At 33.0% G+C, this 26,834-nt stretch overlaps 1 protein-coding gene across 1 annotated transcript; it reads right to left on the bottom strand.

The window, feature by feature from the left end:
* Positions 1 to 602: 602 nt before the first annotated feature.
* On the bottom strand, positions 603 to 26,607 carry Lkb1 (Lkb1/serine/threonine kinase 11). Its single transcript, XM_072522497.1, has 6 exons — positions 26,055 to 26,607; positions 21,159 to 21,465; positions 7,368 to 7,504; positions 5,593 to 5,778; positions 3,909 to 4,078; positions 603 to 978 (listed from the first exon to the last, which is right to left on the bottom strand). The coding sequence occupies exons 1-6, from the start codon at positions 26,486 to 26,488 to the stop codon at positions 839 to 841; spliced, it is 1,374 nt and encodes a 457-aa protein (XP_072378598.1). The 5' UTR covers positions 26,489 to 26,607; the 3' UTR covers positions 603 to 838.
* Positions 26,608 to 26,834: the final 227 nt, after the last annotated feature.

Below are 26,834 nucleotides of genomic sequence, written 5' to 3'. Positions count from 1 at the left end.
CTTTACATTATGCAATTTTCATGCTATGCAACTGCGCATGCTCACCCGATATTTCCAATTGATTTCTGAGCTAGTTGAAAGATTAGAAAGTGTTTTATTTTTCATGTTACTTTAATGCAATTTATTGTCAAAATGCATGTTGTCAATATAAGAAAATTTATAGTTTAGAATAACACTTAACCTTATTATGTAAGTGTAAATGTTATTTATTGGATGTAATTATTTGTGATTTATATTTGAATATATTTAATTCTGGACTGAAATATCTAAAGTTAATGTTTTGATATATTTCTTCTGTTGGCAACAGTGAAAGTGGTATCTGAAAATTGCACAAAAATAGCTCTGGTGTAAACAGATCAGGCTATAGGCAAGATATATGCTATGCAGGACAAGACGGACTTGCATGGCCTATGATACAGATGTAAAGCTATTTTTACTCATCAAAATTTACACAAGATTCTTTGTAAGTTTGTTATTCATAACTATGCAACCAATAATACATGGCATTAACCTCACCGTTTAATGATTTCAAATGCTATGCATGATATATTGGCAATGCCCGTTAATATATTAATAAGCAAATAAAATACTCAATATATTTTTTAATAGTTTTATTTTAGCTCTAAATTTCAATATGGCACTTTCATGCATCCTCATATTAAATACTATTGTTACAATTCATATTCATCTCTCAAACACAACAGAAATAATTAAACACATCTGACATTACAACAATATAAAATTACAAACATTAACAAAGTATTTAATATAAGTCTATGAATTTCTTATCAAAAATATGTCATTAACAAAATTACAAACAGCAATACAAAAAGATTTGTCACGATTGATGACAGCCAGGGAAATTCTTGACTGATATACAGGAAACTGGTTTTTTGGATCTCCTCCGCCTATTTGCGCCTCGGCTCGAGTGGGCGTTTCCGTTTGAGTATTCACCTTCTGCTTTTGTTTTTTCCATTTCTAAAACAACAGTAATCATCATAAATATTAAACAATTCTTCAGCAAAACATCGAGTCGTAGTCAAACATGAAAAACTGGTCTACAAAAACAGGCTAACTTATAGCCTAGTCAAATAAAATTGTAATATACGACAAGCATTTTAGGCGAAGCAATAATCAAGCAGTAAAAAGCCCGAAGGCCTACCAAATTTTTGCAGTAGGATGGATCTCAATGAAACTTTTGCATTCGATTCGTATGTGTCAGGAAATTTTGTGAACAGAAATGATGATTGTGGAAATGAAAATTGCAATTCCAAATTGTATTTCGAAGTGATGAAAAATGATAAATTTGTAATTCGGAAATAATTGAGGGAAATGAGTTCAATGAGTTCGAATATCATGACGGCAATGGTCTCCGAGGTACCGGTACACATGGACCCCGTCTCCTAGAGTTTTGTGAAAATTCGATACAAAATCAGTGCACACTCGTTACTTGCTGGTTTTTGGGATCGCTGAATACGAATATTATGACGGTGATGAAGTGCGATGCACCAGGTGCCAGGACGGGCTTCGTTTCCTAGAGTTTTGTGGAAATTCGATACAAAATCAGTGCAAACTCGTAACTCGGGGGATTTTGGGGTCGCTGATCACGAATATTATAACGATGATGGTCTTCAGATGCACAAACTCCAATGCACTCACTCCTGAGCACAAGGTGCTTCGGGCACTATAGTTTCCAGCGACCTCAAAAACCACTGAATAACGAGTTTGCACTGATTTTGTATGCCTTTCTGGCATTATCTACACTAGATTGTCAGAATACTCCGAAAATATAATTGGTGATTATCAAAATGGATTCAGATCAAATAGAGCCACTACAGACAACATATTTATACTTAGAACAATACAAGAGAAAGCTTATGAATACGACAGAGAACTATATAATCGTTTATATAGACTTTAAACAAGATTTTAATAGTGTGAAAAGAGACAAAATGCTGGAAGACCTCCGCTATCTAGGTATACCAAAAAAATATATCAGCCTCATAAAAATGACGTTGCAGGGTTCAAAAGCCGCAGTTAGAGTAGATAGAGAACTGTCTCCCCTGTTTGACATCAACATGGGGGTGAGACAGGGGGACGCACTTTCAACCATGCTGTTCAACCTAGTTCTTAAAGCAGTCATCAAAAAAACCAATGTAACCGGTCATATAAACACCAAAACAGTACAAATTACTGTATATCCAGACGATGTCGCGATTATCAATAGAAGCAAGACACGACTAATGGAAACGTTCAAGGAAATTGATCCTGAAGCACATAAAAGAGGGCTTAAAGTAAACGAAACAAAAACTAAGTACATGACCATCAAAAGAAAACCTGAGAATGAAAATAATATAGAAATAGACGACTATACTATTGAACGTGTGGATGCCTTTACATTATCTGGGCACAGAAATCAATCAGAAGAATTCCGTAAGTAGCGAAATTAATGCACGTATTTCCAGTGGAAATCGTACATACTATGCTAATAAAAGATTGATGAAATTATTAGTCAAAAGCCCAACTCAGGACATTCAAGAGAAAGATACTGAGAAAAGTATATGGCCCGATACAAGAGGAAGACGGCACATGGAGAATCAGGAGAAACGACGAGGTTAATGAACTGAATGAAGGGTATGACATTGTAAGATTTGTGAAAAGTCAAAGACTGTCATGGCTGGGACATGTTCAGCAACAAGAAGACATGAAAATGACAAAGAAGATATTAAAGTGGAAGCCGGTAGGAAGGCGGAAAAAAGGAAGGCCCAGGACGAAATGGTTGGATGACGTGGAAGACAACCTGAAAACCATAAATATAAGACAATGGAGAAGGGCCCAAGAGAGATCTGAATGGAAGGACACAGCCAAACAGGCAAAGATCCATCCAGGGTTATGATGCCAAAAGAAGAAGTCTGATTTTGTATCGAATTTCCATAAAACTCTAAAAGCAGAGGCCGTCCTGGGTATCAGGTACTTCGTACATGATATTAGTGTTCAGCGGCCCCAAAAATTCATGAGAAATGAGTTTGCATTGATTTTGTATTGAATTTCCAAAAAACTACAGAAGATGAGGCCCAGGTGCACTAGGTACCTCGGAAAACATCGCCGTCATGATATTCGTGTTCACTGTCCCCAAAAACCACTGGGTAGTAATACTGAACTCATTTCCGTCAACTATTTCCGATTTACAAATTTATCATTTTTCATCACTTTGAAATGCACTTTGGAAAATGCATTTTTCTTTTTCAATAATGCAATTTTCATTTCCATTTTTACAACACAAAATTTTCTGATACTCATATGAATCGAATGCAAAAAGTTTCATTGAGATTCATCTTACTGCAAAAATTTGGTAGGTGTATTACTTCATTGCCTTGCCTATTTTGTAATAGGTTTCAAATTGAGCTCTTTCCTAGGTGATCCATTTAATTTAACGGGATTTAAAAACTAATTTTTTGCTAATTTTGATATTTTAATCAAACATTAAACATATTGTTTAATGTTTGATTAAAATATCAAAATTAGCAAAAAATTAGTTTTAAAATAAACAAAAACGGATAAATAATTTCGGAATGTGTCTCACAAATTGGCTTTGTAGTAAAATTAAACCGGTGCAAAAATCCCAATTTAAAATCTAATACATTTTTTTTTATTTTGACTAAGATGTTAACTCGAAAGTCCTGTAACTTAATAATCAGACGTACATCCTCATGCAAAACAGAATATTTAGAGGGAGAAAAATTATTACAAAAATTAAACGTTCCTTATGGTTATTAACACATTGGCTGCCGCAAGTATTGAACAAGCCACAAAACAGAAACAGTCTCACACATGTATTAACTTACATATATTAGACTAGTGACAACACTGGATACTAACAATTTAACAACATATTAATTGGTTATTACCATTTAGTTCGTGTTCGGTATAATATTGTTCATCGTTGGCACTCTCATCCGGGTCGTCGTAGTAATGGTTTACCAAATAAGGCAATACTGTCATCTTATGCCAATAGTCGTCCTTGAAAGGAGGTATCGGTACATGAGGACTACAATCTGGTGGACGTCTATTAAACCACCTACAACAAAATTATTGTCAATATTACTTATATAAAATAAATATAGACGGTTGGGTTTCGATTCAATTCGAGTCTCACCATTCTTCTACACGTGTTTCAAGGTTTACCTATCATTAGGAATACTTGTCACTTTATGAGAAGACTGAACCGTGAACTGGATCGAAACGCATCGGCTAGTTGGTAATTATAGTAAAACAATAGACTAAAGTATTTAATTAGCGACCTCTAACGAAACTCAGTGTCGATAGCGATTAAAATAGCTATAGATAAAAAACTTATAGATAGATGATAGGAATACTTATATTCCACTAGTAGATCAACAATTTACCCATTCCAAATGATTGTTGGAATTGTGGTAGCCATGATCATTCGCGATTAAACTGTAGATGTCAACACAAGATTTTTTCTGTTCCAGATATGGTAAATTGAAAAAAAATATTAACGAAAAACTGTAAATGGTGCCCCAAAATTGACGCAAGATTCACCCTAAACAGAAAACACCGTTTCTGTTTTCTTTAAACTGTAAATTTTTTATTGAATCATACAGTACATAGGATAGGATAGGGTTATGTATGGAATAGCATATCAAGAGTCTCCACTGCTTTGCTGGCACATTGGCACTCTTTTGTTAAAATTTTCTATGACCATTTTGCATAAATGTGAATCCCATTACTTTCCCTTTTGCTGCCAATCCGTCTAACACGATTTCCATTGTTTTTCTACTCTTTGTTATTAGCACAATATCGTCAGCATATGCTCACTTGTCCTCTCGTTATAAGTCTACCTTTGTTGATTTTCGTGACTATATATTAGAGAGATTATATTCCATAAGATTAAACAGAGTTGTTGATAACGAGTCTCTTTGGTTAATCCCTTTATTTATAACAAATTCCTCTTTATTTATAACAAGTTTGCTTAACTGTATGTGTATCATCTGTTGTTGACTTGCCCTAAGTGAATCGGCATTGATACTGTCCTAAGATATTCGTCGCCGCTTCGGCCAGCCTTCGTTGTATTACGATCGACATGATTTTATATGGTGTGTTTAATAGTGTCAGTCATCTGTAATTAGTATACATTTGTGGGTCCTCTTTTTAATGAATCGTGATATTTGTTCCCCCTGCATTTTTTCTTCGTTCCATATGACTTTTATTAAATTGTTTAGTTCTTCTGTAAGTTCATCTCCACCATATTTTAGAGCTCCATATTTGTACGTAATATACCTGGGGCTTTACCGTCGAGGCTACTATTTATAATTTCCTCAACTTCGTCTTTTGTTGATTTCCTATCGTCATGATCTCTTCTTCCACGTTTTTATTTAGGTCTTGATCCTCTTGTTAATAATTCTTTAAAATAACACTGGTCTGCAACCAAATCCTCCTTAAGTACATAAATCCATCGAGATAATTCAGATAAACAGTCGAAATCGCTGAAGTAGGTGAATCATTCCACATTGTCTAGAAGCCCTTACAGATCCGGATTCAAAAAATATACTAATAATAAACATTACTTACCCATGTTTCCTTATTTCTTGGAGACTAAATCTAATTTCTGGATCCTTCTGTAACATTCCCGTTAATAAACTTCTAAGAGGCTCATCGATATCGTCAGGTATCGTATAGTCACCTTTTCCTATAGTTTCAAATAGCCTAAAAATTGTATCACCTTCGAATGGATAAATTCCGGTAGTAATATTGTACCTAGAAAGTTGAAAATTATATAGCAACAGTTGAAAGGTGATGGTTGTTAAGTTTTTACAAATTAACTATTTTAGCACCCACATTGGCGCCCAACGTGGGGCGCCAATATGGCGTCTCTTCGTCAGCTTGTGGTAAACGAGGAAAAAACCAAATATATGTTGGTTTCTAAAAACCCCCGAAATATCCAACACAGAATTCAAATTAACAACCATACCTTTGACCAAGTCAAAGAATGCAACAAACACGACAAGCGACGAAATAAAAAGACGCATAGCAATAGCATACAGAACTGTTCACGGTCTCCAGAAACATTTAAAAAATAAAAATATAAAACGTGCAGTAAAGCTCAATGTATATAAGACCTTAATAATACCGGTTTTGATATATGGGGCTGAAACGTGGACCTTATCTCAAAATGATAAAAGACTTCTTGGTATTTTTGAGAGAAAAATGGCGTCGAAGATACAACTTTGAACTATATCAGTTATACACCGATCCAGATATTGTGAAATTCGTTAAAGTGCAGAGACTTAGATGAGTTTGACACATTGCTAGGTTGTCAGATCACGAATACACGAAGAGATTAACATTTTCAAAACCAGAGGGCACAAGAAGCAGAGAACGATCACGAAAGAGATGGATTGATGAAGACCTACATATTCCAAGGGTCAGAAGATGGAGGGAAGTGCCAGGAATCGACAGGAGTGGCGACTTCTTTGTGAGCAGGTCAAGATCCACAACGGATTGTTAAGCCACTTATGATGATGACTAGAAACAAAATTCTTCCACGTAAGATAATACAGCACTATTTATTTGGATTATTAGGCGTTTATTTTGTAAAGAGTCCGAAAAGAGTATTGAGAGAGTTCGTCTTGACGGCGCAGTGAACTGATAAGATTACATACCGTGCTGCGATTTTTATTCTTTAACCACGCTGTTTAAGACATACATAAGAAATAAGCTTTTCGTTGTTTTCCGACTAATCTTTTATATTTTATATTTGAAACTGTTTTTTTTTTTAATTTTTGTTAACATTAGATTTTTATTTTCAATCAAACCGTGTAGTTGGTGTATAACGGGTATTACATCAATGCATCTGAAAAAGCTTGGACAATGAAAATATATTACATACAGATAGGAAGCCTTCAATTACCAGAATATTGAGAATAAACTGAAAAAAGAAGTTTTAAACACCATACAAATAGAAAATTACAACATATAGGGACGTTACAGCTTGGTTCAAATAAGGAGGAATCCGTGTGAAACAGTTCCGCTGAACTGTTTAGAGCAGCGGAATTAAAAATACGATTTGCTGCGTTTATTTCCAACCTTTTTAGATAATAATAGAGGAGCTTGCACTTCAAGAAGAAGATAACCCGAATGATTACATTTATAGAAAACAAACCAATTAAAATTTATATTCACGAAAAAACAACATTTAAATACAAAGCGTATCCCAAAAAACCTGTTAATAACAATCTAGGGAAGACCTATGTCCAGTAGAGAACGTACTCCTATATAACCCAAAATAAAATACAATTAGTAATTTTCTCAACCATACCTATGTCTAAATGTTTATTGTTACTTACAACGTGACACCACTGCTCCAAATATCGACTTTAAATCCAGGAAACGAGTCTAAGCCATTGGCAATCTCTGGCGGTTGAAACGCCGGCGACCCTTGACCTATGTAACACGTGTCGTCTTTAGCAAACAGGTCTATAGTCTAAAATAAGTAAAACGTTAGTTTTGTTAAACAATTTTTATTATTTATAAACATATTAAATTCTCGCATTAGTATAGATCATTGCACGGATTTTGTCCGATCACGTGAGTTTTTATAAAAGTCTTTATAACACGCAGAATTGTTAGTTTTATAATAAAAACGATATTATTAAGTAAAGTTGTGCAGTAAAAACGTCACAAACGTCTAATTTTACTCCTGTGAAATTAAACTGTCATTTAGCCGTGTAAATGAAAACTTTAGTGTTGAATGTACATGATGCTCTTGTACATGCACATTTTACAAGTACTGTTCGGAGTATAGTTTATAAGTGTTTAGATATGACCGGAGTTGGAGAAGCAAAACTATTTATAGACTTTTAAAGCAACGAAAGAGCAGAAGTTTTACAGGAGCACCTAAAACGTGAACAGGGAAAAAACCCATTCATATAGACGATACTGTGAAACAATCGATTCGAAGAAAAATTCATTCATTTTATTTACAAAAAAGATTTCAACTTTGGATCAAATTTTAGTGGACATTAACGAAGACAAATCTTTGCCAAACATTAAAAGAGATAAGTTGTGGAAAACTTTACGTGATTAGGATTTGTTTGTGAGAATAATAATAAGAAATCTGCGCTCATAGAGAAAGAAGAAATTATTTGTTGGAAGAGGAAATATTTAAGAGAAATTCGGAAATTTAGGTGAGAAGGCAAAAATATTTTTTATTTAGATGAAACATGGACAAATGAAGGGCATTTTGTAAAAAAATGGCAAGACAAACTGGATATAAATGATCGTCAGGCATTTATAGAAGGTTTGTCTACAGGCTTAAAATTTACAAATGGTAAAGGTCGCCCTATAATTATCACTCATACTGGAGGAGATAAGGTATTTGCTGATGGAGGCTTGCTAGATTTTATTTCAAATTCTACGAACGACTACCATGAAAAAATGACTGCGGATGTTTTTGAAGAATATTTCAGTCAAATGATAGATTTATTACCGACCAATTCTGTAATAGTTATGAACAATGCCAGTTACCATTCAAGATTAAGAGAACGACACCTTTATTGTCCATAAAAAGTGAAAGAAATGACAGGTAGAGACATAAAGAGACAGGAAACAATATTAAGAAATAATAATAACGAGATAATTATAGGTACAGAAGACAAACTGGAGAGATGGAAAGAATACATTCAGACACTTTTTGACGATAGCCCTTGTTCCCCATTATCCACGGATGATCGAATTAATGAAAAAGGTCCAAAATGTAACAAAAGAAGAAGTTATTTATGCAGTAAAATCTCAGAAGAACAGAAAAGCCATCGGTCCAGATAATATCAATGTCGAAATAAATAAATTAATTGCAGACAACGAAAGTAAAAGCCTCGACTTAATAACAGCACTATTCAATAAGATACATGAATGTAGATGTATATGCATGTTTTATTGATTATCGAAATGCATTTGACTGAGTTAACTATCAAAAGATGATCGAAATTATGAGAACAACTGGAATTGACGAACAGGACTTGCGAATTATCTCAGAACTATATTGGCACCAAACGGCAACAATTGAAATACAGCACACAACATCCGAAGATATACGAATCCGACGAGAAGTGCGACAAGGTTGCGGCTTATCACCGCTATTATTTAGACAGATAGATTTAGAGAGGTGGCCTTTTGGCCTATTCCACTGCGACCTTTTCAGATTTATTGTGGTCCTCTAGTCCTAGATAAAATTGACCTCTACAGAATTGAGTGCCTTAAGTGCTTCCTGACTATCTGTGAAGATGGCAACTAAACGGAACGTTCTTTCCTGCCTTTCTATTTCTTCCACGCAGTGATGGATTGCCGTTGTTTCCGCCTGGAAAACTGTCACATCCTTAGATAGACTTATCGGGAAATGCATCCCTTGATTTGTCCCCGCTATTATTTTATCTGTATTCGGAATCTATATTCAGAAAAGCATTAGACGAGGTTCAAGGTGGAATCAAGATTAACGCAACCAGCATAGACATCAGGTACGCTGATGATACCGTCCTAATAGCAAAAAAAGCACAAGGAGTACAAAACACACTCCGCAATTAATGCATAATTTTAAAAACCCTGGTAAATCAAATAATTTTAATGTTTCGAGTTTTGTGCTAATATATTATTGTTACCCCCGGTATAATAAAAAATTTATCGAAAGAACGGTAAAAAACGCTGAGGTTTTTACCATTTTTTGCAAAAAATTAAAAACATGCTAATTGTGCTTCATTTTATTTCGAATTTAGTTGGGTTGGATTACGTTGTGCTGAACGTTTAAAGGGGTTTTTCAAGTTTATTAAGTGTTTTTTCTTTGAAATGAACCACCAGCAGCAAGAAAATCGAAATTTGTCAGAAAGTGACTGTTTTAGAATCGTTACTCTTCGCGAAGAAGGAGACACTCAAGTAGAACTCGCTGAACGTTTTAACGTCACCCAGTCAACATTTTCAAGAGTGGTAACACATTTTTCTGTTACTGGAAGTAACTCGAGAAGACTCGGTCAAGGCCATAGAAGGGTTACAACTCCTAATCAAGACCGGTTTTTGACACTTCGTACACTGAGACAAAGGTTTGTTACCAGTACTTCTCTACAAAATGAATGTTTGGATCGTTATAACTTTAGAATCAGCCAAAATACGATTAGAAGAAGACTTGCCAAAAACGACCTACACCCTGGAAGGGCACAAATTGGCCCATTATTGACCAGAGACCATAGAAGGCAAAGATTGCATTTTGCTCGTGAACATGTTGATTGGAATAATGACGATTGGGAAAGAATGTTGTTCACCGATGAATCGAGGTACTGTCTTTTTTCTGATGACAGGAGAAACCGAGTGTACAGAAGGCCTGGGGAACGCTACGCACAGTGTAACACCATAGGGACTGTACAGTATGGCGGCGGCTCGGTAATGGTGTGGGGTGGGATTCATTTAGAGGCTCGTACGGAATTAGGTAGAATAGATCGCGGTCGGTGTACATCGCAGAGGTATATAACAAACATTTTAGAAGAGCCATTCGCACCATTTATTGGGGATAATTGCATGCTTATGCAAAATAATGCCAGGCCACACAAGGCAAGAATTGTGCGCAGTATCGTCTGGAGGTTGGAATTCCTGCCGTGGATTGGCCTGCGAGAAGTCCTGACCTCAACCCAATAGAACACGTTTGGGACATCATAGGCAGACGACTACGACGACTACCTAATACATCAAACACATTAGTTGAACTGTTTTTGCGGTTGGTTGAAATTTGGGATCAAATTGATCAAGAAGAAATCAGAACGATTATTCTCAGTATGAGAGATCGTTGTCAAGCAGTAATAAACGCCAGAGGAGGCAATACTCTATACTAATACATGGTACTAGTATTTTCTTCAACTTTAAAAATTTAAATTTCGTCATTAATTTATAATGTTAGTTTATTTAGATCAGTTGTTTGTTTAGATGTTTAGATTTATGATTTTATATTGTTAATTTCAATACATTTTTTTGTAAAAAAGAAAAGTTTTTCATTTAAGATGTTGTAAAACAACCATAAAGCAGAAAAGAACAAACAAAAATTTTTCATTACAACTCAAAATAAGAATTTTAAAATTATGCGTTAATTTTGAAGCGCAGTGTATAATAAATGCGGTAGTTCGTCATAGCGAAATGTTCGGTTTACATCTAAATGTTTCCAAAATTAAAATTCTAGTATTTTCAAAGATACCAACAAACGTACATTTGTATGCCAAGGGACAAATAATAGAACAGGTAACTTCCATAAAATACACTCGCGATCATAAAATCCGGGTCACCTTGAAAATTTCAAGTTTCTTGAATATTTTTGCATCTGGTGCAGTAATAACCTTTTTTTAGGCTAATGTATTTTTTATTTGTCATCAATGTTTGTTTTGAAAGAAAGAAAAAACGGTTTTTTTATTGTTTTTATTGAAAAAGCAGAAAAAAAAAAATTGTTGAAACGACATACGAAAGAAAAAATGAAAAATACAGAACGTGGTAAAACATCGGTGGAATTTCAATGACTAATATAGTGTATTGTCTCCCCTTGCTCTAATAACCTCTTGCAGACGACGGGGCATATTCTCAATTGTTCTCCGGATTACATGTTGTGGTATGTTATTCCACTCTCTCACTAACAGATCCTTAAGCTCCTGTGCGTTGTTAGGAGGAGGTGTATGGGTTTGAATACGTTTTTTCAAATCGTCCCAGAGATGTTTGATGGGATTCAGATCCTGAGATTTAGCTAGCCAGGGTAACCTCGTAATTCCAACCTTGTCCAAGTATTGCATACTGATCCTGGCAACCTGCGGTCGCACGTTGTCCTGCATAAAAACTGCGTCTTCTCCAAGCCCTGTCATGGTGGGCATAACATGTTCTTCCAGAATCTCCGTAATGTACCTTCGTGCAGTTAAGGACCCATTTTCGATTAAGGGTAATTCTGTGCGGAAGTCGGAAGATACACCTCCCCAAGCCATGACTGAGCCTCCACCAAATGGCATTCTTGGAGCAATGCAAGCTTGTGAAAATCGTTCACCGGTTCTCCTCCAAACTCTTACACGTCCATTGGACCCAGTTAGGCTGAAACGGGATTCATCTGAGAATAACACTTTGCTCCAATCATTAATTCCCCAATGCGCGTATTGTCGAGCAAAAGCTAGTCGTGCAACTCGATGCGCCCGCCCAAGTGGCTGTCCTGTAGCCATTACCCGAGAAGATAGTCCAGAAGAACGAAGTCTTCTCCTGACTGTTGCAACGCTAACATTGCAATTTCGTACTTCCTGTAGGCAATTTCGATGCATAACCGCAGTTGAGGTCCGGTTTCGTAAAGCCTGAAACACAAGGAAACGGTCATCTCGTGCCGTGGTCGTTCTTCTTCGTCCAGAGCCAGGTCGTCTGGTTAGCAAACTCGTCTTCTGAAAGCGTTGAAGCACTCGTTGAACCGTAGAAAGGCTTACGCCAACAGTTCTTGCGACTTGCCGTTGAGTGTGACCGTCTTCCACAAACGCAACAATGCGTGCTGTTTTAACAACAGTCAAGGCATTTTTGGCAAAAAATAAACAATAATAAACACTAATAATGACACTAATAAACACTAATGGTGGCAATAATAAACGTTTGTTTGTTGCATTTGAACAGAAAGTCGAAGCACAAATGAGACATTTAAAACAAGCGGCAGTTACAGGTACCGTTCATTTTGGGAGGTGTATAGTTTTCCGCGAAATCGGCATTATTGGAATTCTTTATTACAAAGGAAACTGCTAAGCTGACAACAATTCTCAGAAACATGCATTAGTTTGTATTTGTGTTATTATTATTTACGATAAAGCTCGTTAAAAATGAAATAACGGCGATTTACAAGGTGACCCGGATTTTATGATCGCGAGTGTATTTGGGAGCAAATATCAACAGTCAGTGTAATCCAAAAAAAGATATCCTATCAAGAATCGAACAAGCGAGGAAAACACTCATGAACATGAAAACATATTTTACAATATCAGACCTTAGTCTAGAGCTCAGAATTCGAATGATCAGATGTTACGTTTTCTCTGTTTTACTGTATGGCTGTAAAAGTTGGACAATGGACTCTGAAACAGAAAAAAGAATAGATGCCTTTGAAATGTATATATACAGACGGATTCTGAGAATTCCATGGAAACAAAAAGTAAGCAATGGTGAGTACCTCTTCGGCACATGAGTAAACAAAAAGAATTACTCAGCATAATCAAAGAGAGAAAAATACAATACTTGGGTCATGTGTTGAGAGGTGAAAGATATTAATTACTACAAATCATATTGGAAGGTAAAGTTCAGGGCAAAAGATCAGTTGGAAGAGCCAGAACTCGTGGCTGAAAAACAATAGAATCAATTATTATTTCTGTGGGAAATAAAGAAAACTTATGTATTTAGGTACGTAATTATATTTATATTACTAATTATAAGTTTATATGACGCTAGTACCCGAAATATATTTATTATTAAATTGTAACGAAATGTCCTAAATCAATATTCAGTATTTTTGTAAAAATTAATTTGGGCACCTAATATTGACATTTTAGTTTTTTTATATTAAAGTAATTTTATGTTCTCCGTCACTGAGGCGTTCAGTTATTGCTTAATCCCTTAGGGTATGCTCATTTGCATTTTATGATGTATTGTATTTGAGGTTTGTCGAGGTGGTCACATTAAAGTCGAGTGAAAATTCAGATAAGAAGGTATAAATTATTACGTTTTTTCTGCATCGACCAACCCTGTATTTAAACCTTTGCTATAAAATTTGTGCTATCAATCATTTTCAAATGTACAGGTTACCTCGAATAGAAGAAGACCTATGTCTAAAAATGCCTGTCCTTAGCTGCTTAGATAGGTATAGAATAAGAAGAATTACTTTCGAATTGAAAGTGAGATTATTATTTACGTTAAATTCCATAGATTTTCGTTATCTAACGACAAAAAAATTAAATGCATCCGTCTACTTAAGTCCATGTATGATCACCAAGTTTGTAGATGATTTACTGCTGATGATAACAAATAAGTCTAAAATTAGTACAAAAAATTTCACTTTGATTATTTGATCGGTAAAATATAAACATCCTTATCACAATTTCGGAGACCGATGCTATTAACTTAACACAATAAAGAGATTAACTTTGAAAATAACAAATTCATCCAGTAGCCATGCAGGATTCACGTTTTTAATGAATGAATGGACTACTTGTCTTGTTATCTAAACAAGGAAGATCGACGATCTAAAGAATAAAGAGAATCTAAAAAATTGTATCAAAGAAAAAAACTAAAAATAACAAAAATATATTAGACCTACTGTGAGGTAGGTTTTGCGAAATGCACAAGCCAAAATTATTGTAACCTCTAGCGATTACTCTCAATTTCTCATTATCATTGATAAAAAAGGTCAATAGATGTTTACAAAAATTATATCGAAAAAGTACCGAAGGTACAACGTGTAGAGAATAGTCAGTCTATGACAAAAACTGTCCTTTACAACGTTAAAGATCGGTTTTAGTAATAAAATTAATTGTAGACTTTGCAATTTCCTGAAAATAGTGACCCCTGATAAAGTTCACAACAGTTCAATAATTGGTAGTGGCGCATATCAGTGTCTTTGACGAAGCCATGATTAATATAGCTGGTGGTGCAGTGATTTCTTCGTTTGCGTTGTATTTATTGTTAAGGTACATATTATTTATTTATTCTAGTTATTAAGACACATTTGACCATAATATTATACAATCTGCTACAGGCAAAGCAATTAACAAATAATCTGACAAGAAGTTACGTATTTTTAGAATATTTCCGAAAACTTAGATAAAGTATATAGATTTTTTTAAAAGTTCAATCTTAGCACTTTATCGAAGCTTTTTTTCTTCTTTGGGGTTATAACCTTGGCCTGACATATATCTCCCTTGTACCCGTCTCCTACATTCTGTTAAATGTTTCACGTTTTTCTGTCTTCTAGTCTCTGAACATGCACCTGCCATGACTTTTTATAAATCGTACGTTTATAAATATTCTGCTCGCCGTTCAATTCATTGATTTATCGTTACTTCGAATTCCTCAAATGCAATCATGATATTGTAATTTTTTCAGTCCTATTAATTCTTTATCTTTGTTTATTATTATCCAGGAGTCACATCCATATGTTACCATAGACCTATCCTGTTTTAAGCCATACTGCTAACAATCCCTCTAAGGACGAAATTTATTCATCCCAGATACTTTCGGTATCAAAAGGATTGAGCTCTTTGAGAGAGACTTGTGTCATCGAGTCCTAGATATCCTGATAAGCAGTATCGCTTTTTTGCTTGGTCTTAAAAAGATTTTAACTAAAACTCAGCTGTTTGATATCTAGAAGACTGTCACGAGTAGTAGAAAGGATAATAGATGTTGTCTGGGAACTTTCCATTATCCATTGTGTTTTTATTTGTGTGTCAAGGTCTCGGTACTTGGTTTCTCGTTGTATTTAACACAAAGACAGTTGTTGTTAGGTTTTAAACAGATTTTCACTAAAACACAGCTGTTTGATAATATCCAGAATATTGTCAGTGGTAGACGCAATAATAGATATTGTTTGCGAGTTTTTTGCTTGGTTTTAAAGAGATTTTATTTGGTTTCTCATTGTATTTAACACAAAGACCGTTGTTGTTAGGTTTAAAGAGATTTTCACTAAAACCCAGCTATTTGATATTATCTAGAATATTATCACCAGTATTAGAGGGAATAATAGATATTGTTTGGGAATTTTCCAATCTTCATTGGCTCGTTATTTGTGTCTCAAGGTCTCTGTACTTGGCTTATCGTTGTATTTAACACGCAGACCATGTTATTAGGTATCGCCACATAAATAAGTGTTTATCTAGTTCAGACACGGGCACTCTTTTTAAGAGGGCCACAAGAGTGTGAAGTCGTAAATGATATACAGAATGTGGCAGCTTCTAAAAATTGTTCACAGCCTAGTAGAAACTGAGATACATCACCAGATTTTGTCCCTAGTCCCTATCAAATTCGGTGCTCCATCAATTAGTAGTAAAGTTACAAATATTAATCAAGTTACTTTCAAAAACGTGAGCATCCATACCTTTTACAAATATATCATGTGGTGAGAGTAATTAATTGGGTTTCATATATATATGAGAAAGATAATTTACAGGGGATATAAATATGCGACGAATATAGATTTGTCAGTCTGATGAGCAACACCCTATGCCCACCATTGCCTCTCGTCAACGTTTCTGAATTTTTAAAGATTTAAAACAACACTTTAACCCAGTTGCACAAAAGAAAAAAAAAGGTGAAAACTTATTTCTACTAAGTACATGGCACAACAAAGGTATTTGTTTAAAAAGCAGACCTCAAACCTTCGTACTATTGTTGTAAATGCCGGTCAACTTTGATCAATTAGTACGATCAACAACCGAATGTTTTTTTAAAACGCGTCTTTCGCTGAACTTTCGATATGAGTTTAGAAAAAAAAATGTTAATTAAAAATTTATAAAGTTATTCTATTTGTTTTTAGCTTAAAAATTGTACAAATGTTTAAAAAATTCCCTAGGCTCTCCTATTCAACGGATCTTAATAATTCGAGTTTTACTTGAAAGCATGAATGCTTATTTATATGTAAAAAAAAATTTAAGCACCTATTTACAACTTTTTCTGTTGGCTCTGCATAATTTTGAAAATTATTTTTTTGTAATTCAGATTGCAAAATTATTTTGCCAACACTACTTAATCGATTGTGCAGTGTTTTTTTATTTTAAGAAGATTTTCTGCGTAAATTCTGAAGTTTCTATATGGGTTTTAAATATATGAAAGAGATTATTGAAAAACATTGATTTTCAACAACAAGAAAAATGAAATTCCTGTAGTTGGTTGTATACCATGAATCACAAAAGTTTCATTTAAAATCTTTTATAAAAGGTATATAATTAAATGCCACTGGGCGGTGGAAGAAGCTCTGGTCAATAGTAGAATAGATTCAAGATACCGACAATTGATACATGATATCTACCAAAACGCAACCATGACCGTAATCCTGGACGACAAATTAATAACGGATAATATAAAAGTTAAACGAGGAGTCCGACAAGGCGATATAATTTCACCTAAACTGTTTACCTTGACCCTCGAAGATATAATAAAATCAACCGATTGGGAAAACAGAGGAATATGTATTAACTGAAAGTACCTAAATCACCTTAGATAGGCGGATGATATACTCCTGATCTCATCGGAACGACAAGAACTAGAATTAATGCTGAATAAACTTCATGAAAAATCACTGCAAAAAGGCCTAAAAATTAACTTCAACAAAACAAAAGTAATGACAAACACGGAAGACCAAGAGGCAATAAAAATACAAACAGAAAAAATAGAACAGGTAAATGAGTATATCTATCTAGGACAAGCAATCAGAGCTAACAGAGAAAATCAAACAGCCGAAATATCGAGACGAGTAAGAATGGGATGGGCAGCGTTCGGCAAACTTTCTTACGTTCTATGAAATCAAACAATCCCTCTATACTTACGAAGCAAGGTATATAACTCCTGTATAATACCGGTGCTCACCTACGGAGCACAGACATGGACATTTACACAGGCCAATTTGGATAGGATAAGGAAGGCACAAAGAGCGATGGAGAGACAAATGTTGGGTATATCACTTAAAGATAGAAAAGGTAAAAAGTGGATCAGAACCAGAACAAAGACAGTAGACGCGATAGAACAAGCAGCAAAACTGAAATGGAAATGGGCTGGACACAATGAACGTCTCCAAGACGGACGATGGAACAATGCCATCGAAAAGTGGCGTCCATACAATGCAAAGAGATCAAGAGGCAGACCACAGATGAGGTGGAAAGATGACATCAGGAAACAAGGAGGTCCCACATGGCACAGAACAGCTCAAGATAGGGAAAGATGGAGAGAACTGGGGGAGACCTATATCCAACAATGGAAGGATAGAGAATAGGTTAAAAAAATATATAATTAAAAATGCCCTTTCGGGCTACATCACAGAACGTTTTTGGACTAAAAAGTCCATCATCAGTGTATTATTACCTGGAATAAGTATTACAACTTAAAGCAAACATAAAGGTTAAATTTTGACTAAGGTTGAAAAAGCAATGTGGTTAAATACTTACCAGGTATACATGAGTCAAGCCACTAAATATCTGGGTAAAAACCCTTAAAAAGTTACAAAATTTGTTGTTTGTTACATTATTGTTTAAAATATGTTATGATGTAAAGATATTTAACAGATATCCTGCTTGGCAACGTAACACTCCGAATAGGGGTTGTTACTGACCCTCAGACCTTGTCTGAATGGGCTCTACATTGCAGCTAATTAAAATGACTGTTTTTAAAAGGATGCATGAACAAAGCAGTCAATGTAAATTGCAGTATGTGTCTTAATGTAACACCAGCCAACAATGTGTTAAATGAATATGTTGAAATTTTTTTAAATTGTTAATTTATTGTTCCTTATAACAGTAGCAAACATTAATATGTTGAGGTTGAAGTATACAAACTATTGTATGTGTGGAAAGACTTTAAAAATGTTCCTCAATCAATACATGTATCTAGAGGGACAAGGATAAAAGAGATATTGATAGGGCTCTTTGTGTTGTAAATTAACATTTGGTACCTGAAAAGTAAATGGAAGATGCATGTATGATGTTAAGTTTTTAATTGACAAAGACAGGCAGTTGAACTGTTTTATGTATATAATAGAGTTTGATGTAGAAATCTACAAAATAAAAGTATAGAAGAGTTATATTGTAATTTATAATTTATCTTGAAATGTTGTGTTTGAAAATTGTATAATAATTATTGAGATGGAATCACAAAAGTCCTAACCCAAAAAAATCAATAAAATAACAACTTTATCAGATGAACAACAAGGATTCAGATCCGGAAGATTATGCGTAGACGCCGTATTTGTACTAAGACAAATCACAGAAAAGGCTTTCGATCGCATCCAAGTCAAAGACTTCTTACACCTACTGTATAAAAGAAAGATACCAATCAATATTATACAAACCATCGAAAACATCTACTTCCATAATCGAATACAGGCAAAGATAAATGGAAAACTAACACAGTGTATACCAGTACAAAGCGGAGTCAGACAGAGTGACTCGTTAAGCCCACTTCTCTTTAATATAATAATGGACGAAATAATACAAGCAGTACGTAAAGGTCATGGTTAGAGAATGGGGAACAAAGAAATCCAAATATTATGTTATGCAAACGACGCCGCATTAATCGGCGAGACAGAAGACGAGCTCCAAAGATTAACACACATCTTCAATACAACAGCCAAGAAATACAATGTGATAATATCAACAGAAAAAACCAAATGTATAACAATATCTAAATATGCACTACGATGTAAAATCGAAATTGATGGAAAAATAATAAAGCAGGAAGCAAAGTTTAGATATCTGGGAATAGACATAACTAGTTACAGAGATGTTGAAGAAGCAAGTAAAGCAGCGGGATCTCTTAATGACACAATCTGGAAGAACAAACACCTAAGACAAGACACAAAAACAAGAATATATAAAGCAGCAATTAGACCTATTATACTAACATACACGGAGGAGACAAGACCTGGAACATCTAAAACGAAACGACTACTAGAAACAACAGAGATGAAAATACTTCAACGAATATCAGGGAAAAGTCTGTTGGATAGGGAGAGAAGCGAAAATATAAGAAGAGCATGAAATATAGAAGACATAAATAGATGGGCGACAAAACGGAAAGAGGAGTGGAACGAACACATTAGTAGAATTGCGGAGGACAGGATAGTACAAATAGAATGAGATAAGTCACCAAATGGATGAAGAAGTATTGGCTGATCAAGAAAAGATGGTGCGATAATTTAAACAATTTAGGAGACTAATATTGAAGAAGAAACAGGCATACTACATACAAGAAGGAAGAAAAAGAAGAAGAATCACAAAAAAAATATTTGGGTAGTAAGTAGGAAACCATTAATACAAGTACTTTATGTACTGGGGATAAATAAAGGTTAATAGGAAATGAGGCCCTATATGTTTGTAATTAACATTTGGTACCTGAAAATTATATAGTAGGTATGTGTATGATGTGAAGATATTAATTGTTGATGATACATTTAACCGTTTAATGTGTGGATTACTATTAAATGTTGATTAAGCTACTTAATGTGTGGAAAATTAATAAAGAGACAATTATAATTCAATAGGAGTATGAGGAGTCAATAAATGGTATATATAATTGGAGTGTTTATTTTGAATAGCAAATGAATTGTAATGTAAAATGTTTATTGGATTTTGAAAAATTGGTTATATTGGAAACAAAGGTTAATTAAAGTTCAGGGTATGAAAGTATGTTTATACTTAACACTATTTAGTCATGTTTATTTAAACTGGTTAATTGTGAATGTAGATGGTAATAAGGTCCTTTATGTTGAAAGATAACATTTGGTACCTGGAAAGAATTTTTGTGTTCATTGGGTATACAGTTGTTTTGTAGTTGAATGTTATGGAATTAATTGTTAACTGATTTATGTAATGCTAATTGCATTATGAAGGAACCAACATTAATTGATGTCTGAAAGAGAACATAATAAAGCTAAAGAACAATTTGTAAATAAATATTAGTAAAGTAAGTGATGAAATAATTGAAAAACCGAAAAGAAAACTAAGATCTCCAGAGCTCCAACAACAGACCACTGAAGAATGTGTGACAAGTTATAATTTATAATTAAAACTGTTGAAAGATCAGAGTATGTTAGAGTAAGTATATACCACTATGTGGTGGGTTAGAGTTTGTAAGAATTGATTGATAGTATAATTATTGGTTAATAATAAGGCCCTTTATGTTAAACGACAACCTACAAAATACCTACTGAAAAATTGTTTAATTTATTTATCAGGTTTTTCATTATAAAACTTTGTGAAGAATAAAACTATTTTATAATTTGAACTTCGTTTTACTCATATTTTTTCACAAAAAAAAGTTATTCTAGGACACTTTTTTAACTGAATGGAAATTTTATATTAATGTAATTTCTCTTATTGTAAACTATAAACAAATAAGAAAATAAAACTTACCTCTGCGACACCCAAATCACTTATCTTCAAATCCCCTTCAAGTGTGAGAAGTAAATTACCAGGTTTAATATCTTTGTGTACTACCCGCATACTATGAAGATATTCCAGTCCATCGATGAGTTGTAAAAAATAACCGTGAGCCTGGCTCTGCGGAAATTTTTTGTCTGGTGTGGATTCTAGCATATTTTGCAAGGATCCTACGCAGAATTCCATTATCAAATACATTTTCTGCTTTTCTGGATTAAACATTTCGTCTACTAAATTAATTAAGTTTTTGTGTTTGAGCTTTCTTAGTAATGTTATTTCCCTGAAAAGAAATTTTAATGCACCAGGTGATATTTTTCATAATACTTAACAATAAATATATATTTTTTCAGATACAGGACTAAAATGACTTCCCTTTTGACATGGATTATTGGAAATATTAGATCTCAACAAGTAAGTGCACATGAATTTTTAAGTACCACTTATTTTATATTGTACTGTTGGATAAAAAATACTGTAAATACTTTTTATAATGCATTATTACTATATGTGGGTTAATGAAATTTTATGTCTGCTTATTACTGAATTGTTAATATTTTTTATAAGAAAACGACACATTTAAGTTCTTTTAAAATTAAAAAAAATCTATTTTTTTTTTTTTACATTTTGTTTAATGATTTCAGTATTTTCAAAATTTGTTAAATACAATATAGAATTTATTCATCATTTACATTTTCATTATGATCTTGTATTTATGTTTAATTACTATATATTTTATTATAATGGATTTGAAAAATAATTGTCCTCAGAGGGAAATCAAAAAAGTAAATAGATGTGAAGATAGCAACAGCTTGAATGATGCCACTCCAAAGGAGTATATATTAATTTTTTTATGTGAAAATAAAATTGTTTTTACTATTCTCCTTAAAATGTCATCATATTTTCTCATCTTTTAAGCCTTTCTTGAACTTCTACAAATATTTCAAAATTAAAATTAGCTAAATTGATCCAGTTGTTCTTGAGTTAGGGTTCATAATTCTAGCTGCTATTGTGTCTGCCAATATAGATCATACACTTAAAGGGTAAAAATGCAACTCCCTGTGATACCCCAGGGCTACATTGTTTCAGCTTCAGGAAGGACTTGTCCTATCTGATCCCGGAACTTTCTGTTAGCCAAATACGAAGAGAGAATACATGTCATTGTCTTACTCTATCTAAATAGACTAATTTTGTGAATAAGCTCTTTATGCTACACCCTGCCAAATGTTTTGCTGCGTATTTGTTGCAGTATATTCATTCTGTTTGAATCCCTGCGATGTACTGTGTCAACCGTAGCACTTGTAATGAGTGTTACTCTCATGTGTTAACACTCATGTCACTTCACGTGAGTGTTCTGATGTACATCAAAATTGTGCTTTCTGGTGTAATTCCTATTTTTTTCAGTCTCTTCTTTCATCCTAGCTAATATAACCCTCTCAGTAATCTTGCTTATTGATGATAATAAACTGATAGGCCTATAATTTTGATGAAAGGTGTAGTTTTCTGCAGCTTTTAAAAACATGATGAACATGAACCATGTAAGCCTGAGGATCACATTTATGAATTGTGTTATATAAACAATTGCTTTTCTTCTTCTGGGTTCGTGAACTATTTTTGAATTACCTGTGTTTCTAGATGGTCTATGAACTGTGGCTATATTCTACTTATATGAAGTCAATCATTGTCTTGATAGTTGTTCAATCTGAAGTTTCCTTCTAGGGAGTCCTTCATAGCTTTTGTGTCGATCTAATGTACTATCCCATTTTCTCTGTGTAATGGTGGGACAGTTTTGCTTTTTTCTATAATTATTCTTACGATGGTGTCAGCTAAATAAGTATATTATATTTGTTGTTATTGTAGGAGGTTTCTTTCAATTTTTTATGGAGATTGAATATATAATGTTTACTATATAGATCTTGATTTTTACAAATACAATATATATTTATTTCTATATTTTGTTTAAAAATACACTGTTTTGTACACTGCAAATGAAAATATTACACTCCTTGTTCCCAGTTACATATTTAAGAAAAATCTTGAATAGACAATCTATATAATGGAGCTTTGAGGTCAAGCTAGGATTTTCACATTGCTTTGCTTTTGTCCACTATTGTCCTTTTCTGAGGGCCAACAAAGTGTGGCCCAGTCATTTCCATTTCCTTCAGCGTATTTACTTTATGACATTTTCTAAAGTTCTTAAGTAAATTTATAATTATGGACAAGACAGGCTCATTATCAAGAGTAGACTGAAAGATGAATCTACTCTATAAGAGGTGTGAATAGTTCTAAGCTATGGCAAGGTCATGATAGTAACTTTTGGGAATAGCTATGCAATAAAATGCAGTGCTTTGAAATGCTGAGGCAGTATTTTGAAATGATAATTTAAAAATCAAAAACAAAGAGGTTTCATTACAACAATGCTGTAGTACACACATCTATTGTAAAGGCTGGATAGTATGATTCAAACTCTAGTATGTGATTTGAGCCAACTGCACCCAAAAAGGTGAATAGTGGCATGACTATGCTTTTTATATAATTAAATGATTTATCAGAATAAAGAATTTTCCACTTTATTATTGAAGGAAGAGAAACAAGATCTTCCTTCCTAATGCTTACAATATTGTAATAATGAGCAGAGTTTATTATAATTGCTATCTCATGCACTCTATTAACCAGATACTTATGCCTTCTCCTATGATATTCCTAAACTTTTTTTTAATACAGCCTATGTAACAACAATGAATATAGGAAGACAAGGCTTTTTTGAAACTTCAACAGCTATCATTCATAAATAAGTACAATATAAATTTAACATGTATTATACAAAAAGTTTATCTAGCTGTGTTGAAAAATATAAACATTGTTAATAATTTTTTTCTTGTTTTCTTTGCTAGAACAATTTGTTCTAGGACCTTCCTTGTACATTAAATTAGCAACAACAGTTAACAATAGCATGAGTTTTAAATAATGAATGAATACTTAAGTGTTCACATAATTGGTAAACATAAATAACAACAATTAAAATAACTCTAGTTATAATCTTTTCATAAAAATAATTTTATTAGTACTTGATAATTATGAAAAAACATAATGTGGATTTCAGGTAGTATATGATTATTAATGTATAAATTTAAAGGTCAACTTAAATTTATTTGTACATTAATAGTTGTATTGTATTAGGTACAAAATTATTTATTTTTTGATTTAGCCTTTAAAATTGATTTTTTCTAAGGAGCACTAAGTAACAGTTGCAATAATAAAATAAGCTTATCTTACACAAAGCCTACCTTGATTTTTTGTTACTTTTATTTACTAAATTATTGTTTACTGTACATACATTAGCCACTAAAATAGTCTACACTAGCCATTCAGCCTTATAGCCTTGACTTTTCTCTCCAGTCTTATTTTGTATTTCAATTTTAACCATTTTTTATTCAAGATCATTTATTTTTTGTAGTTTTCTTCAAATTTTCCCTTGGTTATTATCATTTTCATATACCTTTATCTACCTTATAGCTACTTTCTTTATATCTCAATTGATTCTGAAAGTACCCAAACTATTTTGGTCTTCTCTATTAAAAAATCTTAGTACTTTTCTCTACATGATTATTCACTAGCAATCAAAATATTACCAAACATAAGGATCTCAGACAAGGAAGTAACCTCTCTCCTATTCTCTGGAACTAAAATAGTATAACGAGTGGAACTGAAGATAAGGATAGAGGCTTATTAAAACAAAAATAAGTTAACAAACAGATATCTATCTTATAATTCACGAGCATTCCAAATATTACCAATTAAATCAGCAATTATTAACAGAAAGTCAAAATTTCAACTGTTATTGTACACAATAAAATCTTCTCCAGTGAAAACACTTCATCAATTAGTGTTTGTATGAGAAAAACACTTAAAAATAACAACACAAAGAATTTATGAAAAGATATGACAACAAAAGGTCTTATTAAGGAATTCTGCCTATCCCAATCTCTTGAACTAAAATAGTAAAACCAATGCAACTAAAGATAAGGATAGGAGCCATAGTATTCATTAGAAGCCTCATATTTACCCATTTTACTGTCAAATTGGCAAATTTTAGCACATCGATAAGTTAACAAATCGATATTTTGTATTAAAATTCACTAGCAATCCGAATATTACCAATTTAACCAGCAATTTCTAACAGAAAGTCAAAATTCCAACTGTTATTGTATGTAATGAAATCATCTAAAGTGAAAATATTTCATAAATTAGTGCTTGTATGAGAGCAGAAATCCAAAATAATAACACAAAGAACTAAAATAGTAAAATTAATGGAACTTAATATAAGAATAGGAGGCTTGGTATTCACTAGAAGCCTTATATTTACATAGATTACTGCTAAATTAGAAATTTTTTGTATAAAAATAAATAAACAAACATATATTTCATCTTAACAAGTGATTAATTCTTTAGATGGTTTTTATTAAAATTCATCTAAAAAACCCTTTCATTAAATTATTATTATTTAATTATTGTTATTAAAAACAAAGAAAACTTCTTATGAGATGGTGGATTACCATCCAAAACCACACTAATCAGTATCCTTTGAAAAAGTGTTGGCATTTGAAGAGAAATAAACAATATAAACAATTTTAAAAATATATTATTTGCAACAAACTTGTTTTATAAATAATATTGTTGTTTGTTTGCTTAAATTATGGCAATAGTGCTATATTAGATTCCTAGTAATGCCTTAAAATTTTATAACCCATAAAACCATTGATTACAATTTACTAATGCCTGTTTTACTATTAAACTGACATATATAATTTATTTGTTTGGGATAAATAGCAAGGTATTAAAAGTGTTAATATGATTGTTTTGATATTTTACCTTTGTACATTTTGTTCACCATTTGGTATCCTACGTAATTTTTTCTGTTTTAAAATTTTTACAGCCCTTCTACATAACGTTTCAGAGTCCAACATCTCCTTCACTTTTCCGTAGGCCCCTTCCCCGAGCAAGTCCCCCATCACATACTTCCCCACAAGCTTAAGTTTTCGTTTTTTCTTCTGATATATAATTTGATCACTGTCAACTCTATGAAAAAAAATTGCAATATTAACGTTCTCAAGATCATCGTCAAAATCGGCACCATCCGTTTCATTTATACAAATATCTTGGGTTTCTTCACTTTCAACAGGATCCGAATCATTTTCTGCACTATATATAAAATTACCTAACTCTTTTTCTTGTTCTGCAATATCTATACTTGCACTATCTACACTTTTACTATTACTCGTATTTCGCATTTCACTGCTCATCATATATTTGGTATATTTTTTTAAAAATAACTATTTAATAATTTTTTAAAACCTCTTAAAGCATTTTTGACATTTGTTGCCATATTTTCATCAACAGCTGTTTTTAATATTCACGTTGGCACCATTGTCTATTACGTAATTTTTAAAATAAATCATTTCTAAACTATTTGGAAATGAAATATATTTAGCTTTATCAAACTTCGATAAACACAATGTATATAAAATAAAACAACAAATATTATATTATTACTTTAAGTTTATCAAGGATATTCAATTTTTAAATCATATAATGAGGCATTTTTTTACGAACAATCATATAGTGAAATATTTAACAAAATATGAAGATAAG

The sequence above is a fragment of the Diabrotica undecimpunctata genome, chromosome 2 (genome assembly GCF_040954645.1).
Source record: "Diabrotica undecimpunctata isolate CICGRU chromosome 2, icDiaUnde3, whole genome shotgun sequence".
Lineage (NCBI taxonomy): Eukaryota > Metazoa > Arthropoda > Insecta > Coleoptera > Chrysomelidae > Diabrotica > Diabrotica undecimpunctata.
The sequence above is the reverse complement of the archived record's forward strand: the minus strand, read 5'-3'. Positions and strand labels throughout refer to the sequence as shown.

Bases quoted from the DNA above. Each gene is read 5' to 3' on its own strand.
- Lkb1 (XM_072522497.1), bottom strand. From the start codon at position 26,488: ATGATGAGCAGTGAAATGCGAAATACGAGTAATAGTAAAAGTGTAGAT. The intron at 4,079-5,592 runs GTAAGTAATGTT...ATTTTGTTGTAG, and splicing joins CAAGAAATAAGGAAACATGG to GTGGTTTAATAGACGTCCAC. The intron at 979-3,908 runs GTAATAACCAAT...CTGTTGTTTTAG, and splicing joins TACCGAACACGAACTAAATG to AAATGGAAAAAACAAAAGCA.